The following is a 16,103-nucleotide window of genomic DNA, read 5'->3' as shown; positions in this document are numbered from 1 at the left end:
CTCAGACTGCAACTGATCTGTACAGATTACTACTTAGCGTTATATACAGGTGTGGTCACTGCCGGTACTACAGTATACATGAGCTGTAAAAAGTCGTTCCCCCCCTTAAAGGTACATGCATTACAGACACAAAGCTGGGTGGGCGTGTGTGCTGTGAGGAGGATGCCGAGAAAACACAGGATGATTTGGATAGGTTGGGTGATTGGGCAGAAGCATGGCAGATGCAATATAAAGTGGATAACCTCACATTTATCCACTTTGGTGGCAAAAACAGGAAGGCAGATTATTATCTGAATGGCAATAGATTGGGCGAAGGGGAAGTGCAACGAGACCTGGGTGTCCTTGTGCACCAGTCGCTGAAGGTAAACATGCAGGTGCAGCAGGCGGTTAAGAAGGCAAATGGTATGTTGGCCTTCGTAGCGAGAGGGTTTGAGTACAGGAACAAGGATGTCTTGCTGCAGTTGTACAGGGCCTTGGTGAGACCACATCTTGAGTATTGTGTGCAGTTTTGGTCGCCTTATCTGAGGAAGGATGTTCTTGCCATGGAAGGAGTTCAGCGAAGATTCACAAGGCTGATACCTGGGATGGCAGGTATGACGTATGAGGAGAGATTGGGTCGATTGGGCTTGTACTCGCTGGAGTTTAGAAGAATGAGAGGGGATCTCATTGAAACATAAAATTCTGACATGACTGGACAGACTAGATGCCGGAAGGATGTTCCCGATGGTCGGGGAGTCCAGAACCAGGGGTCACAGTCTAAGGATAAGGGGTATGCCATTGAGGACAGAAATGAGGAGGAATTTCTTCACCCAGAGAGTGGTGAACCTGTGGAATTCTCTGCCACAGGAGGCAGTAGAGGCCAATTCATTAAATATATTCAAGAAGGAGTTAGATATATTTCTTAAGGCTAAAGGGGTATGGGGAGAAAGCAGGGACCGGGTACTGAATTTGGATGATCAGCCATGATCACATTGAATGGTGGAGCAGGCTCGAGGGGCCGAATGGCCTACTCCTGCTCCTATCTTCTATGTTTCTATGAGTGATGGAGAAAGAAAGTGGATGAGAGGGGGAAGGACGGGGAAAGGGGAGTGAGAGGGTGAAAGTGGGTGAGGGGGACAAAGGTGAGAGAGGGGGCAGGAGGGGGAAAAGGGGATGTGAGGGGGAAGGGTGAGCGGGGGAAGGAGCGAGAAAAGGTGGTGAGGGGGTGAGCGGGGAAGGGGGGAGAAAAGGTGGTGAGGTGGAAAACGGGATGAGAGGGAAAAGGGGATGAGGGAGGGGGGAAAAGGATGAGAGTGGGGAAAGGGGGTGAGGGGGAAAAGAATTGGGGAAAAGGGATGAGGGGAGGAGGAAAGGGTGAGGGGTAGGAGGGGGGAAAGGGAGAAGGAGGGGTAAAGGGAGTGAGGGGGAAGGAGGGGAAAAGTGGGTGAGGGGGAAGGTTGGCGAAAGGGGGATGGGAGGGGGAAGGAAGGGGGAAAAAGGGATGAGGGGGAAGGAGGGAGAAAAGATGTGAGAGGGGGATGAGGGGAGAAAAGGGGATGGTGAAGTGGGAAAAGGGGACAGGATGGTAGGGGGAAGGAGGATGTGACGGGAGTGAAAAAGGATGGGACTGATGGGATGGAGTGGAGGGGAGATGAAGCGTGGAGGGGGAGAAAGTTTTCAGTGTGTTTTGGAATGGCTGTTGTGACCCATTTGAGAGATGTACTGTATACTGAACTCGTATACCACGGGATGACATGTTTTACGGAAAATAAACTGGGTGCAGCTTTGCTTATGTTGTGAAAAGTTTATATTCCATGAGCTGATATGTTTGTACTACAAGCCTGTGTTACATAATTTTAATGCAGTCTGTACTTTTTACGGTATTAAGGCATTTTTAATGTTTATTAATAGAATCATGCCATGTTACAACACAGATGCAGGCCATTTAACCAATGAAGCCTATGCTGGTATTTTTTTCATCATTATAAGCCACTTAGTCTAAACCCACTCTCCTGCTTGCTTCATATATATGCTCTAATGTTTTTCTTTTTCAAGTAATTATCTAAATTCTTTCAAAAGAGCTTGTGCATTCTGCTTCAACAAAGAGGGCTCAACATGGGTAGCGACTAAACTTCTATGAAGAGTAGTGGAGGTGAAAATCTTTTAAGAAGGAAAGAACTTGCACTTTTATTATGCTTTTCACGACCATGTGATGTCCCAAAGTGCTTTAGTGCTAATGAAGTACTTTTTTTGAAGTGTAGTCACTGTTGTAATGTAGGGAAACATGGCATCTAATTTCCGCACAGCAAGGTCCCACAAACAATGAGATAATGACCAGATAATCTGTTTGTGATGCTGTTGAGGGATAAATATTAACCAGGACACTAAGGTGAACTCCCCTGCACTTCTTTGAATAATGCAATGGGATTTTTTATGTCCAACTGGGAAGGCAGACGGGGTCTCGGTTTAACATCTTATCCGAAAGATGGCAGCTCTTGACCGTGCCGAACTCCCTCAGCACTGCACTAAAGTGTCAGCCTAGATTATGTGCTCAAGTCTCTGTGATTGAACTTGAACCTAACCCACTACCTTCTGAACAATTGGATGCTGAAATGCAGGGACTACTGGATCTTTCTGGGTTGATGAATTAAGTTGGGCTGAATGGCTTTCCTCAGCTGTAATTATACTGTGGTACTGTGAACAACAATTTATGGCAGAGTATTCCACATTTTAGCTGTCCTCCTGTATAAAGATTTTTTTTCTAATTCTTTTTATGATCAATTTGTGTCTTGTTGCTGTCCTGCTGACCAGTGGAAGCATTCTCACAATTTGCTTATTGATCTTGTGTCAAATCACTGCTCCACCTTCTCAGCTCCATTTATATTTTAAAAAAGACCTAACTTCTCATATCTCAATAACTCTAAACCATTATCCTTGGTAACAGCAATGCTGTACCCTTTCCATTGGTTTTATTTCCTCCCATAATGGGGCACCCAAAACCATTCTTTAAATACAAGTTCAACATTACCTACTTCCTATTGTGTTTAGTCTCTATATATAAAACCAAGGGTTCCACTTACTTTTTTAAATGGCAATTTATGCCTTCAACAACAACTTGTATTTTATATAGTGCCTTTGATGTAGATAAAATATCTCATGGTGCTTTATAGAGGTGTTGCTGACAATTTCAATAACCTGCAGATCAGCATACCATGGGCAGTAATGTTTTGGATGATCTCAAGTTATGTAGGGTAGAAGTTGGGAGGCCGGCCAAGAGAGCATTGGAATAGTGAAATCTAGAGGTAACAAAAGCATGGGTGAGGGTTTCAGCAGCAGATGAGCTGAGGCAAGGGCGGAGTCAGGCAACGTTAGAGGTGGAAGTAGGTGGTCTTGGTGATGGAGCAGATCTGTGATCAGAAGCTCATCTCGGTGTCAGATAATAGCACCAAGGTTGTGAATGGTCTGGTTCAGCCTCAGACAGTTACCAGGAAGTTTGTGGCGGGGACCGAATGGCTTGGGTCTTCCCAATATTTAGTTGGAGGAAATTTCTACTCATCCCGTATTGTATGTCAGACAAGCAGTGTGGCATGACGGAAAAGATTGCAGCCAGTCAGTATAACGAGGTTCACATGATGGCTGGATAAATGCACTGTGTGGTATACTAGTGAACCATAGGGAACAAGAAAATCAGGTATTCAGCCTCTCTTCTATGATGTGTTAACTGATTTCAGACAGGATGATAGCGGGCACTGCAGTGGTTCTTAAATTCCTGGTCGAAGGTGGGGGAAAATCTGCCACCGTTCCTGTTCCTGATGGCTGTCATGCATATTCTGAAAAACTGGCTTAAGTCTGTGCTACTTAAACGAATGTGTACAAGGCTTCTCCATAGCGACCTGCAAATACTCACATCAACATTGGCAGCCATTGTATACCTCACCTAAGTGAATGTTTTATGCGTGAGCCTAGATACGTGTCACTAGGGGCATCACAGCTAAGCCTGATTTCTTCCTCACCTGATATCCACATATATAATTTCCAACATGGTACATAGTTCATTGGATATCAATTAGGAGTGGGAACCCTGGATGATATTTTACCCCCGCCCCAGGTATGCCATGACAAATTATAGCCTTGGCTGCCCTTAGCTGAGATTACCTAACTCATTACAAACCACAAATTAATAAACTTGTAGCATAGAACTGCACTGTACAGTGTCAGCTGTGGCTCAGTGGGTAGCACACTTGCCTGAGTCAGAAGGTTGTGGGGTTCAAGTCCCACTTCAGCACATAAATCTAGGCTGACACTCCCAATGCAGTTCTGAGGGAGTGCTGCACTGTTGGAGGTGCTGTCTTTTGGATGAGACGTTAAACCGAGGCCCTGTTTGCGCTCTCGGGTGGATGTAAAAGATCCCATGGCACTATTTTGAAGAAGAGTAGGGGAGTTCTCCCCAGTGTCCTGGCCAATATTTATCCCTTAACCAACATAACTTTAAAAAAAAACAGATTATCTGGTCATTATCACATTGCTGTTATGGGACCTTGCTGTGCGCAAATTGGCTGCCACGTTTCCCACATTTCAACAGTGACTCCACTTCAAAAGTACTTCATTGGCTGTAAAGCGCTTTGAGGTGTCCGGTGGTCGTGAAAGGCGCTATATAAATGCAAGTCTTTCTTTTACAGTAATTTTAATCACTGAACTCGTGGAGGGACGATAAAAAAACCTTCTAATTATCATAGCAGTGACGAATATGAGAACCTGTAGTTTTGTTTTAAACAATGTACTAATAACTCGAGCAAGGTTTTGGGAAAGGGGGAAAATGTATTTATTATTGTGTATAAACTTTACTTGTATTTACAAATTTTGTTTATTTTACTACAGATGTTTTGTGACATTAAGACCACTCTTGCCAGTATGATTGATGCCAAAAATTCAGATATGACAGCAAATCACTTGGATCATTTTACAGTACATTTCTACCTTTGTGAATCCTTATGAATAAACCTCGCCATCATGGGATTAATGATTATGAAACTTCCTGTTCGGTCATTCCTGAAGCAATGGAAGGTCTCCGATAAAATATTTCCACAAGATCGGCAGATCCTTGGCCTTTGGCTGGTGTCAAGAAAATACATTAAACCTACTTTTGACCTTTCTGGATTTACTGAAACACTGATTGAGCTTTGCCAGAGTAGGCATTTTATAACTGGAGATATAATTACCCGAGACGCTCTCGTCAATGGTTGGTACAATTATGGACATTTGGGAATGGAACTCAAGAAGAACCTGGCCACTAAGTGGTGGGACTCCGTGGTATTATCTAGAGAGCAGGTATTTGGAGTGGAGACTCCTCATAGGTTGATGGGATGTCAGAATTCAGACAATAGGTCAGTGAGGCTGATAGAGACTGCAGCATTGCAAGTACCATTAGGCAACAAAGACCTGAATAAGGAAGAAATTGTTGCTTCACTAAAAGACTTATTGAAGGAGAGCACCATACTACGTCCTAACCTCTTGCAAGGTACGATAGCGTCATTAGTTTTTAGTTTAAACTGTTTTTCCCACTCCATTCCCTGTAGTGCAGCACTTTTTATCCTAGAATAAAGTGAAAATGTAACTAATTAAAAAAATGTCAGTTTATACCACCTATCTCTCCTCCCCCTTTGTTGTCTCTTGAACTGTGGTAAGCTGTGTGGCTTATCCAACACAACAGGTACGGTGTTGTGTTACTAATTATCGAAGTTGTTACAGCACTGACAATATTGCAATAATTGCACTAAGCAATGCTGACTTTGCATTTATGTAGGATGATGGGAGGCTGGTAGCAATAATGCCTAAAGTTGCATAGGTAAAATATGAGTTGGAATTGTGATTGAATCCCTGGCTTATATCTCATAGATTTTCTGAAACCTAAACCTTTTCAAAACCTTTCTCAGTACTGATTTTGACTGTCAAAAGCGCAATCTTTTATACATTTGATTTCACAAAGTAAGACTCCTGTTCCACCGATTCTGTGGCTTGAACAATTGACATGTTCCATTCTGTCACAAGGATTCACTATTGGGTGTTATTCACTTTGGACATACATGTCAAGGACTTATAATGGTCGTTTTAATTAGTTAATGATAGGTCTGGCTGCTGCTAAGCTGTTCAACTCCCTTTTTTTTCTCAGTCTCAAATTACTATTAAGACAGTAAACCAGATAAAAATAGCTTTCCTTGGGGAAATTTCCAATTATTCCTTATCTGGCCAGACACCATGGCCCATATATCCAATGGCCTCGACAGACCTGTTTTCTTCTGCAATTATAAGACTCTTGTTTGTCTCATTGTTGAGAGCGAGGGTTCATTTTCTCAGAATTGTAGTATTAGCCCTTTTGGTTCCCAGAATTCAACTGTGTGGTTTAAGACACCACTTTTTAGACCACTTTCACTACACTCTTTTTGTACCTGCTGTTTGCTTAGTGAGAACTCGAACTTGCGCTTGTCACTTATCTAATGATCAATTCATAGTATTAAAGGGTTGGGTAAAGACAAGAGCATAAGAAATAGGAGCAGGAATAGGCCACTTGGCCCCTCGAGCCTGCTCTGCCATTCAGTAAGATCATGGCTGATCTTGGGCTCAAAGCCACTCCCCCGCCCGCTCCCCATAACCCTTCAACCGCTTATCTTGCAAAAATTTGTCTATCTCCACCTTAAATGTATTTGATGACCCAGCCTCCACAGCTCTCTGGGGCAGAGAGTTCCACAGATTTACGACCCTTGGAGAAGAAATTCCTCCTCATCTCAATTCTAAAAGGGTGACCCTTTATTCTAAAACTGTGCCCCCGCGTTCTAGATTTCCCCATGAGGGGAAACATCCTCTCTGCATCTACCTTGTCATGTCCCCTCAGTATCTTTTATGTTTCAATAAGATCACCCCTCATTCTTCTAAATTCCAATGAGTATAGGCCCAGCCTGCTCAACCTTTCTTCATAAGTCAACCCCCTCATCTCTGGAATTAACCTAGTGAATCGTCTCTGAACTGCCTCCAATGCAAGTATATCCTTCCTTAAATAAGGAGACCAAAACTGTACGCAGTACTCAAGGTGTGGTCTCACCAATACCTTGTACAGTTGTAGCAGGACTTCCCTGCTTTTATACGCCAACCCCTTTGAAATAAAGGCCAACATTCCTTTGCTGTTTTGATTACTTGCTGTACCTGCATGCTAACTTTTTGTGTTTCATGCACAAGGACCCCCAGGTCCCTCTGAACTGCAGCATTTTGTAATCTCCATTTAAATAATAATTTGCTTTTTTATTTTTCCTGCCAAAGTGTATAACCTTGCACTTTCGCACATTATACTCCATCTGCTAAATGTTTGCCCACTCACTTAGCCTGTCTATATTCATTTGCAGGTTATTTGAGTCCTCTGCACAACTTGCTTTCCCACGTATCTTTGTATCATCCGCAAACTTGGCTACATTACACTTGGAATACCTGGAAGTGTCCCCAAGGAGGTCTACTTTTATCTGGTTTTCTGTCTTATAGTAATTTGAGAGAAAGTGATAATATGTGGGATGGAAGATTGTAACTAAGTCCGCTCTCTATGGCAGACTTGACTATGTAATAGCCGAGGGAGGCATGTCTCTCTTACTCCAGCCAATCTTTTCATCAATGGGACTTGGAGGGGCATATCTGTCACTGGGAGTTTGAGTTCATTTCACTCCATTCCAATAACAATGCAAGGCAATTCCCCTCAAAATAAGATGGTCCCAGCTGGAGAAACAGTGGGAAGTTTGCCAATGCTCTGTGTGGGTAAGCTGCACAATTTAAGCTGAATTAATACCTGCAGTCTGCATTTGGGGGGAGTGGGGTGATTGGTGTCACTGTGGAATTGCTCTTGTTAAGCTATGCCTATGCCCTTTGAACTAGGGTAAGTGAGTAGTCCCTAGAGAGGAGAGTGTATACACTTCACATTGGGTCAATAGGAACTCTACCTATGTGGATTTCTCAGTAGCCTGATTTGGTGACTATTAAGAATGATAGGTGTTTGTGCATGTGAGGCAACATAAAATTTCCTTTGTAAATAACTCTCCCCACATACAGGTTGAAGATAAAGAAGCTCACCTGTTGAGATTTTATTATTCTTGTGGTTTTCATTGTGAAGATGTCTGAAGGTTTGACTGCAGAGGTCTGTTTCAGCATGTTGAATGCCCAAACCTATGCAGCAGAGAAATGTTAGTCAACCTCCTTCTCTTTGTGGTTCTTGCAAAGTGCTTTGAGTAAGCACGAGACAGTTGAGTATACAGAACAGACTTCATTCATAGAGTATAGATGATCAGTCCATACAATACAAAGGGTAGCAATTTGGGTTTCTCTCTCTCTCTCTCTCTCTCTCTCTCCAACTACCTGACTTAGCCTTGCAACTTCACCCTCTTTATACACTGGTTGTTTACCACAAAGATGGTATTACGTGTGCAGACAGACCGTCGGACTGCTCACTCCTTTTTTGAGATATTTCAAAGTTATGTTATTCTACATTAATCACTCATGGTCGATGTTTGTTGTAGCCAGCACTCCCTTGCATTCCAGTTGATAAGCAGGCATCTGGAGTGGAATAGATCCTGATTATTCATGTTCTGTTCTCTTGTGGTCCACCGGCTAGTTATGGCTACTATACTCTTAATTTGATTATTAACCCTTAACTCTCCAACATGTCCAACAAGAAATAAGATTTTGATTCATGAGTACGAGCTGAATTTGAATCTAAGTTCTAGAGGTGAAAAGATAGTGTTAATTCTCTGCACCAGGAAAGGGTTTTCAATTACTTAATTTCATCCCAACGGTGTACGCTGAACTATAAGAGTAATAGGATGTGAGATTTTGCATGCAGTTTCCCTCAATGGCAAGTTTCGGATATTGGTTCTGCTCGCAGTGAGGAGCTTAAAGAAAGGACGGGTGGGGAAATAATAAAACAACTTACAAAAAAGTACCAGTACAGTACCAGCTGATGGCAGCACTGAACTGTTTAATCTCGACCTGCAGTCGCATCAGCTGTGATTTAAAAAAATATATATTTTAATAGAAATTGAGCTATAGGATTGTACCTTTACAGGATAAACTCAGTTTTTTAATTTAAGAAACACAAGTTGAAAAGAGTAGAATAGAAAATCAGGAAGTCTAGCTTATGTGATGATAATCTTGGGTTTTTAAAAGTCTGAAAATTGTAGGAGGGACGAAAGACTGAGGTATATGAGAAGGGAAAGAATGAGTTGGTATATATGTGATGTCTTGATTTCAAAACTGAGGATGAGGGGAAGAGAAAGAACATCTGAGGGCAACATAATTAAGGCTTATGAAGAACAAAAGAGAAAAGTTGTCTCTGGCTTGAGGTAAAGTCACCTTCTGGGCTATACAGACCAAGAAAGTCCCAAGCTCAGTCACTGGTTTGTGCTGAGTTGGCTTATCTCAGTCATGGCAATGATAGATGTGCCACAATTGGTCTCAGTATTCTGGCTTAGGAATGGGAAACTTGAGCAGGGTTCCCACTACCAATTGCTATCCATTGGCCCTACTTGAAGTGCCAGTGGGTGAACTACATAGAATATAGTTGCATAGTATTTACAGCACAGAAGCAGGCCATTCAGCCCAACAAAGTCCATGCCAGTGTTTATGCTCCACAAGAGCCTCCTCCCACCCTTCTTCTAACCCCATTAGCATATCCTTTTTATTCCTTTCTCCCTCATGTGTTTATGTAGCTTGCACTTAAATGCATTTATGCTATTCGCTTCAACTACTCCTTGTGGTAGCGAGTTCCACATTCTAACCACTCTCTGGGTAAAGTTATAGGAATGGTGTTTATGATTGAAAGGCAAAACTACATTTCAGTAGTACTCTGCTATCCTTTCTTTAACGGAAAGGCAACACGTTCCCTCACAGTGGAGGCTGTCATTTCTTGATGTGTGACCACAGATTAACACAGGTTTTTTGGTTTGTAATTTAGGCCAGATGACACGTGACATTATCAGTCAGAGTCTGTAAGAGAGACCTTTTTTAACACTGGCTCCCAGGAGTCGCAGTAGCTATCTACCCTCTGAGCATTACCATTATCCAATATCTTGAATAGTAATTCATTTCAGAATTCTTGATCCAGATAAAAAAAAAATATGATGTTGTGGCGGAGCCACCAAAGGACTCAGATCGTTTGTATATAATTCCTTTAACAACATGTTGGCTACAGCCTGAGTCTGTATCTTTATTTATGCTGTTTAACTGTACAGAGCGTGGTTAGTTTAACTGTACAGAGCGTGGTTACTTTAACAGCGCGGCTAAAACGTGATGACGTTACGCCGTTCATCACGTGATCCCCCACTGGCGGGAAAACGTGATGACGTCATGACGTCAGCCACGGGACCGCCGGAGCAGCCCTCATGGAGCCTCCGAAGAGAGCAGACCTACATTCGATGTTATCCTGCAGTTTCTTGTTAAAACCTGTTTGTTTCATTAAAGTTCGTTTTGTTTGATCGCCTGAGTAGAACTCAGTCTTTTAGTTAGGAACCCATGTTCCTACAATGTTGCAAATGTGAAAATTTCTAAAATTGTTAGCATTAAGAAATGGGAGTTAGATTCTGAGGTACTTCTGCAATTTTAAAATCATGAAACTAGTAACTTTTTCATGTCAATATTTTGCTTAATTTCTGAGACAACTCTCCCTGCCACCTTGCATCCATGCTGACTATAGTTTGGTGTAGTTGTATTGTAATGCAAAATGTTTGGCAACAAACTATCCATGAAAAATAATTAGCTTCCATATTTGTCTTTACTCCAAATTCCAGGTTAGTAGAGAATAAAAATGAGGGATTTTCAAAATACTAACGTGTTAAATTCTAACATGAGTTTTGGTACTAGAAGAGCTTTCTGACCAAATTGTTTAGTCTTGCTCTTTTTTTATTCAATTGCTGGTTGAGCTGTAATCTTATTCTAAACTCAAACAGCAAGTTGCTCCTGAAACCCACATTCTGCCATGCTGAGGTAAAACATTTGTTTTTGTTGGTACTTGTTTTAATTTTTTTTCTCTCATTTAAATTCTTCCATATCATGTCCCTCTAAACACAATCACCAATAGAGTGGGGTTGGGGTGGAAGAGAGGTGGCAGCAAGCAAGCAGTCAATTCTTGAACTGGCTGCTGTTAGATAAGCAAAAATGACAGGGTAGTCAATGTCTGGATATATTTTAATGAAATTTCCGTCCCTTTTCTGGCCTTTACTGTTTAACTCACTGTGACATTGGCAAGCTGAAGAACTCTCCTTGAGAAGATCTATGGGTTGGGTGAGCCCTCTTTGGTGCAGCATACTTGAGCTAAAACTGAAAATTGTTGCTTCTGATGCATTTTCTGTTGAGGTCAGATGGTTTGATCTTGATACTGTTCTAACACAAAGGATAATCAACACTTGGAATGGAGTTCTGGGTAAAATAGTGGAGGCAAAAATTCTGGAATCATTTAGGAAATGGTTATGATGTGGGAATTGTGGTTCTTTCTGTATGAATGAGCTAGGATGGGCTGTATATCAGGATTAAATGTAAAGGTGCACACACTCAATTTGAACTTTATAAAACTGGGCTTCAAAATAGTAGCTGCATTGTGCAATACAATATCAATTGTGCGGAACTATCTAGCTAAACTTTGAACCAATTCCGTTGGTCATTTTTCCTTCTGAGGAGTGTCTGTATTTGTATCTTATGCGACGCATACTTTCTAGGTGAAAGTGTTTTTGGGGGATGCTTAAAAATATGGGCATACGTACCAAGGATGATGGGGAACTAGGCATATAAGTGGCAGAAAAGATTTTGGGGTGCATGTGTGTGCTGTAGAGGTGGTTAGCAGTTGATATGGGTTAAGACTGGTACTGGACATGTATTGGGATACCTGATGTACATAATATGTAATGTCATTAATTTGTTACTTGTCTTGTATTCAAAGTTAAAGCTAGCCACAATTTGTAAGAGGTCTTATCTATAGAATCTTATCATAGATAATATATAGCACATTTTTAAAAAAGTCTGAAGCACACATCTGTTTCTTTTGATCTACAGGAGCCTTTCAAGAATATACTAAGTCTTTGAGCCTTGTGAACAGGAAGTTACCTTTTGGTTTGGCTGAGATCGGAGTGTGTTATCATCCCATTCTTGCTGCTAAATACCCAACTGCATGCAATGTGGTAAGGTGAGCAACTCAATTCTACATACAGTAAATTCCTGTTCACTGAGTAATTCATCAACTGTAAAATGGCATCACTTAATCATGAACATAAAGCAAAATTTTGGTTTAAAAAAAAATTTCCTCATACCATGATGGTGAATTGGTGCTTGACCCTCTCTATTGCCTCAACACTCTTCCAATAGTTTGGACTCCAAATCTGTGCACAGAACGCCCAATTGGGGTCTTAAGGTTTTATATGGATTCACCTTTGTATCCCAACTCTCATATTCTATACTTCTTGCCCTAAGCCCAGTACTTTACCTTTTTTATGGCCTTATCCACTTGAGTTGCTGCTTTTAATGTATTATAAACTGCCAAATCGTGCTCCTCTTCCACAGCACCCAGCTTTCCCAATTCAAAGTATATTACAGGAAACTTTCGTTTAACCGGAGGTTAAATGTCCGGAAAGCTCTATCTACCGGCAAAATTCAGGAGCCGTTTCCTATAAGTTTTTTTTTTACTTCTCGTTGCTTTTTTTTTTCCAGTCAGTCTCTGCAAGGTCTAGCTGAAGCTGTTGCTTAGCTACAGAGACGCTTTTAAGCTGCGGCCGACTGTTTTGAGGTTTGTGAAGCTCAAAAGCTTCGTATGTTTTAACATTAGCGCTGGCTTCTACGGCAGTTTTGATGGTACGGCACCAGCTCGGTCCCGTCAGTGCCGGATACCAGAAAGTTTCCTGTAATAGCTTTTTTACCAAAATGTACCAGCTTGCATGTTACTAACATTGAATTCTATCATCATCATCTTCTCAAAATCCCCTTGCATCTTCCTTTAGTCGTCACAGTTATGCACTATGCCTCCTATTTTAGTATCGGCTGTGAAAGTTAGTGACTCCATTCAATTGATTCCCCTGTCATCTGAATTCACTGTTTTAAAGAAAAATATCTTGCTGCCTCTCCTAAAGCAACATTTGGGGAAGGAGATGGAAGGTAGGGAGGAAGAAGAAGATGTGAAGAAAAAATGTGAGTTCAATGAAAGAGCTCTAATATAAAGTACAAGTTAATTTCTCTTGTTACTCTAATAGTTTGAATCTCCCATTATTTTAAAGAACAGGAGAGGTGGAAGTGGCATCACTAGTATGGTTTAGCTCTCCTCGGACTTCAGGACAATGGCTAGACTACTGGGTGCGCCAGCGTTTACTGTGGTGGAGGAAGGTAAGAAACACTGATTTACTTAAACACAATTCATTTCAGATTGCTTTTCTCTCTTTAGGGCTATTCAGTCAATCGCACTAATTTTAGCAATAGTGCAAAACAGAACTTCATACTGTATTTTGAGGTATTGTGCCAGCTGCAGGAATGATGGGCCAGATATGGAAATTCAATATTTTAGACACCACACAGGATATGTAAAAGCCGTTGATGAATGTGAACTTGCTTTTGTATCCTTGATGTGTAACTATGGGTGAGGGTAGACAAGCAAAGTCTCCAACAACACCTCTATTATCAGCTACAGGAAACTTTGGTTTATCCGGAGGTTGTATGTCCGGAAACCTCGATCTAACGGCAGAAATCAGCAGCCGTTTTGTTAGGTTGTTTTTCTTTTTTTTTTCTCCTAGCATTTTTTTAAAGTCCGTCTCTGGAAGGCCTCTCTGAAGCTGTTGCTAAGCTACAGAGACGCTTCCAAGGTACGGGCCGACTGTTTACAAGCTGTTGCTAAGCAACAGTGTTTGTTGTCGGATACGGAGATGAAAACCTCCGTATCCTTCAACATTAGCGCTGGTCTGTCCGGAAGTTTTCATAGATCGGCATCATGCTGGTCCTGTCGGTGCCGGATATCGCGAAGTTTCCTGTACTATGATGCACATAAGAACAGTGGCCTCAGGAAGGAAGTGATGTAAACTTCAGCAGCAGCAGAATTGTATTCCACCACAATCTGTAACCTCATGGCCCGGCATATCCCTCACTCTTCCATTACCATCAAGCCAGGGGACCAACCCTGGTTCAATAAGGAGTGTAGAAGAGCATGCCAGGAGCAGCACCAGGCATACCTAAAAATGAGGTGCCAACCTGGGGAAGCTGCAACACAGGACTACATGCATGCTAAAAAGCAGAAGCAGCATGCTATAGACAGCGTTAAGCGATCCCACAATTGACGGATCAGACCAAAGCTCTGCAGTCCTGCCACATCCAGTCGTGAATGGTGGTGAACCATTAAACAACTAACAGGAGGAGGCGGCTCCATGCCCAGGTATGTCCTGTCCACAAAAAACAGGACAAATCCAATCCAGCCAATTACCGCCCCATCCGTCTACTCTCAATCATCAGCAAAGTGATGGAAGGTGTCATCGACAGTGCTATCAAGCGGCACTTACTCACCAATAACCTGCTCACTGATGCCCAGTTTGGGTTCCACCAAGACCACTCTGCTCCTGACCTCATTACAGCCTTGGTCCAAACATGGACAAAGGAGCTGAATTCCAGAGGTGAGGTGAGAGTGACTGTCTTTGACATCAAGGCAGCATTTGACCAAGTGTGGCATCAAGGAGCCCTAGTAAAACTGAAGTCAATGGGAATTGGGGGGTGGGGGGGGGAAACTCTCCACTGGCTGGAGTCATACCTAGCACAAAGGAAGATGGTTGTGGTGGTTGAAGGTCAATCATCACAGCCCCAGGACATCGCTGCAGGAGTTCCTCAGGGCAGTGTCCTAGGCCCAACCATCTTCAGCTGCTTCATCAATGACCTTCCCTCCAACATAAGGTCAGAAATGGGGATGTTCGCTGATGGATGACTGCACAGTGTTCAGCGTCATTCACAACTCCTCAAATAATGAAGCAGTCCATGCCCACATGCAACAAGACCTGGACGACATTCAGGCTTGGGCTGATAAGTGGCAGGTAACATTCGCACCACAGAAGTGCCAGGCAATGACTATCTCCAACAAGCGAGAGTCTAACCACCTCCCCATGACATTCAATGGCATTAACATCGCCGAATCCCCCACCATCAACATCCTGGGGGGGTCACCATTGACAAGGAACTTAACTGGACCAGCCACATAAATACTGTGGCAACAAGAGCAGGTCAGAGGCTAGGTATTCTGTGGCGAGTGTCTCACCTTCTGACTCTCCAAAGCCTTTCCACCATCTACAAGGCACAAGTAAGGAGTGTGATGGAATACTCTACACCTGCCTGGATGAGTGCAGCTCCAACTACACTCTAGAAGCTCGACACCATCCAGAACAAAGCAGCCCACTTGATTGGCACCCCATCCACCACCTTAAATATTCACTCCCTCCACCACCGGTGTACCGTGGCTGCAGTGTGTACCATCTACAAGATGCACTGCAGCAAATCGCCAAGGCTTCTTCGGCAGCACCTCCCAAACCCGCAACCGCTTCCACCTAGAAGGACAAGGGTAGCAGGCGCATGGGAACACCACCACCTCCAAGTTCCCCTCCAATTCACACATCATCCTGACTTAGAAGTATATCGCCGATCCTTCATCGTCGCTGGGTCAAAATCCTGGAACTCCCTCCCTAACAGCACTGTGGGAGTTCCTTCACCACATGGACTGCAGCGGTTCAAGTAGGCAGCTCACCACCACCTTCTCGTGGGCAATTAGGGATGGACAATAAATGCTGGCCTTGCCAGCGACACCCACATCCCATGAACGAATAAAAAAAAAAACTGCAATGTTCCAATGAGTAAGCTGAGTGTTGAAAGCATCTTTCTCCCCTATTATGTCCATATATAGTGAAATTGAATACCTGGGATAGATAGTACATTAATTGAGTGATTCATAAAACTAGTTAAGTAAATGTTTTGTGCCAATCACATGTTCAAAGCATGCAAAGTATTCTGGATGGCTAAAATTTCACATTCATTAAAAAGTAACTAATGGAAACACAAACATTTATTTTGCTATCTCAAAAAATTGCCATTCATAA

General features: G+C 42.6%; 1 protein-coding gene across 1 annotated transcript in view; it reads left to right on the top strand.

The window, feature by feature from the left end:
• Nucleotides 1-16,103, top strand: part of polg2 (polymerase (DNA directed), gamma 2, accessory subunit) — a 31,487-nt gene that overhangs the window by 5,734 nt on the left and 9,650 nt on the right. The window contains exons 2-4 of the mRNA XM_085963879.1: nucleotides 4,858-5,497; nucleotides 12,052-12,181; nucleotides 13,263-13,368. Coding sequence (XP_085820005.1) covers nucleotides 4,990-5,497; nucleotides 12,052-12,181; nucleotides 13,263-13,368 — 744 coding nt within the window. The 5' untranslated portion in view covers nucleotides 4,858-4,989. The remainder of the gene's footprint in view (nucleotides 1-4,857; nucleotides 5,498-12,051; nucleotides 12,182-13,262; nucleotides 13,369-16,103) is intronic.

This window comes from Somniosus microcephalus, chromosome 21 (assembly GCF_052327205.1).
Source record: "Somniosus microcephalus isolate GS21.2 chromosome 21, FLI_Smic_1.0, whole genome shotgun sequence".
Lineage (NCBI taxonomy): Eukaryota > Metazoa > Chordata > Chondrichthyes > Squaliformes > Somniosidae > Somniosus > Somniosus microcephalus.
The sequence above is the reverse complement of the archived record's forward strand: the minus strand, read 5'-3'. Positions and strand labels throughout refer to the sequence as shown.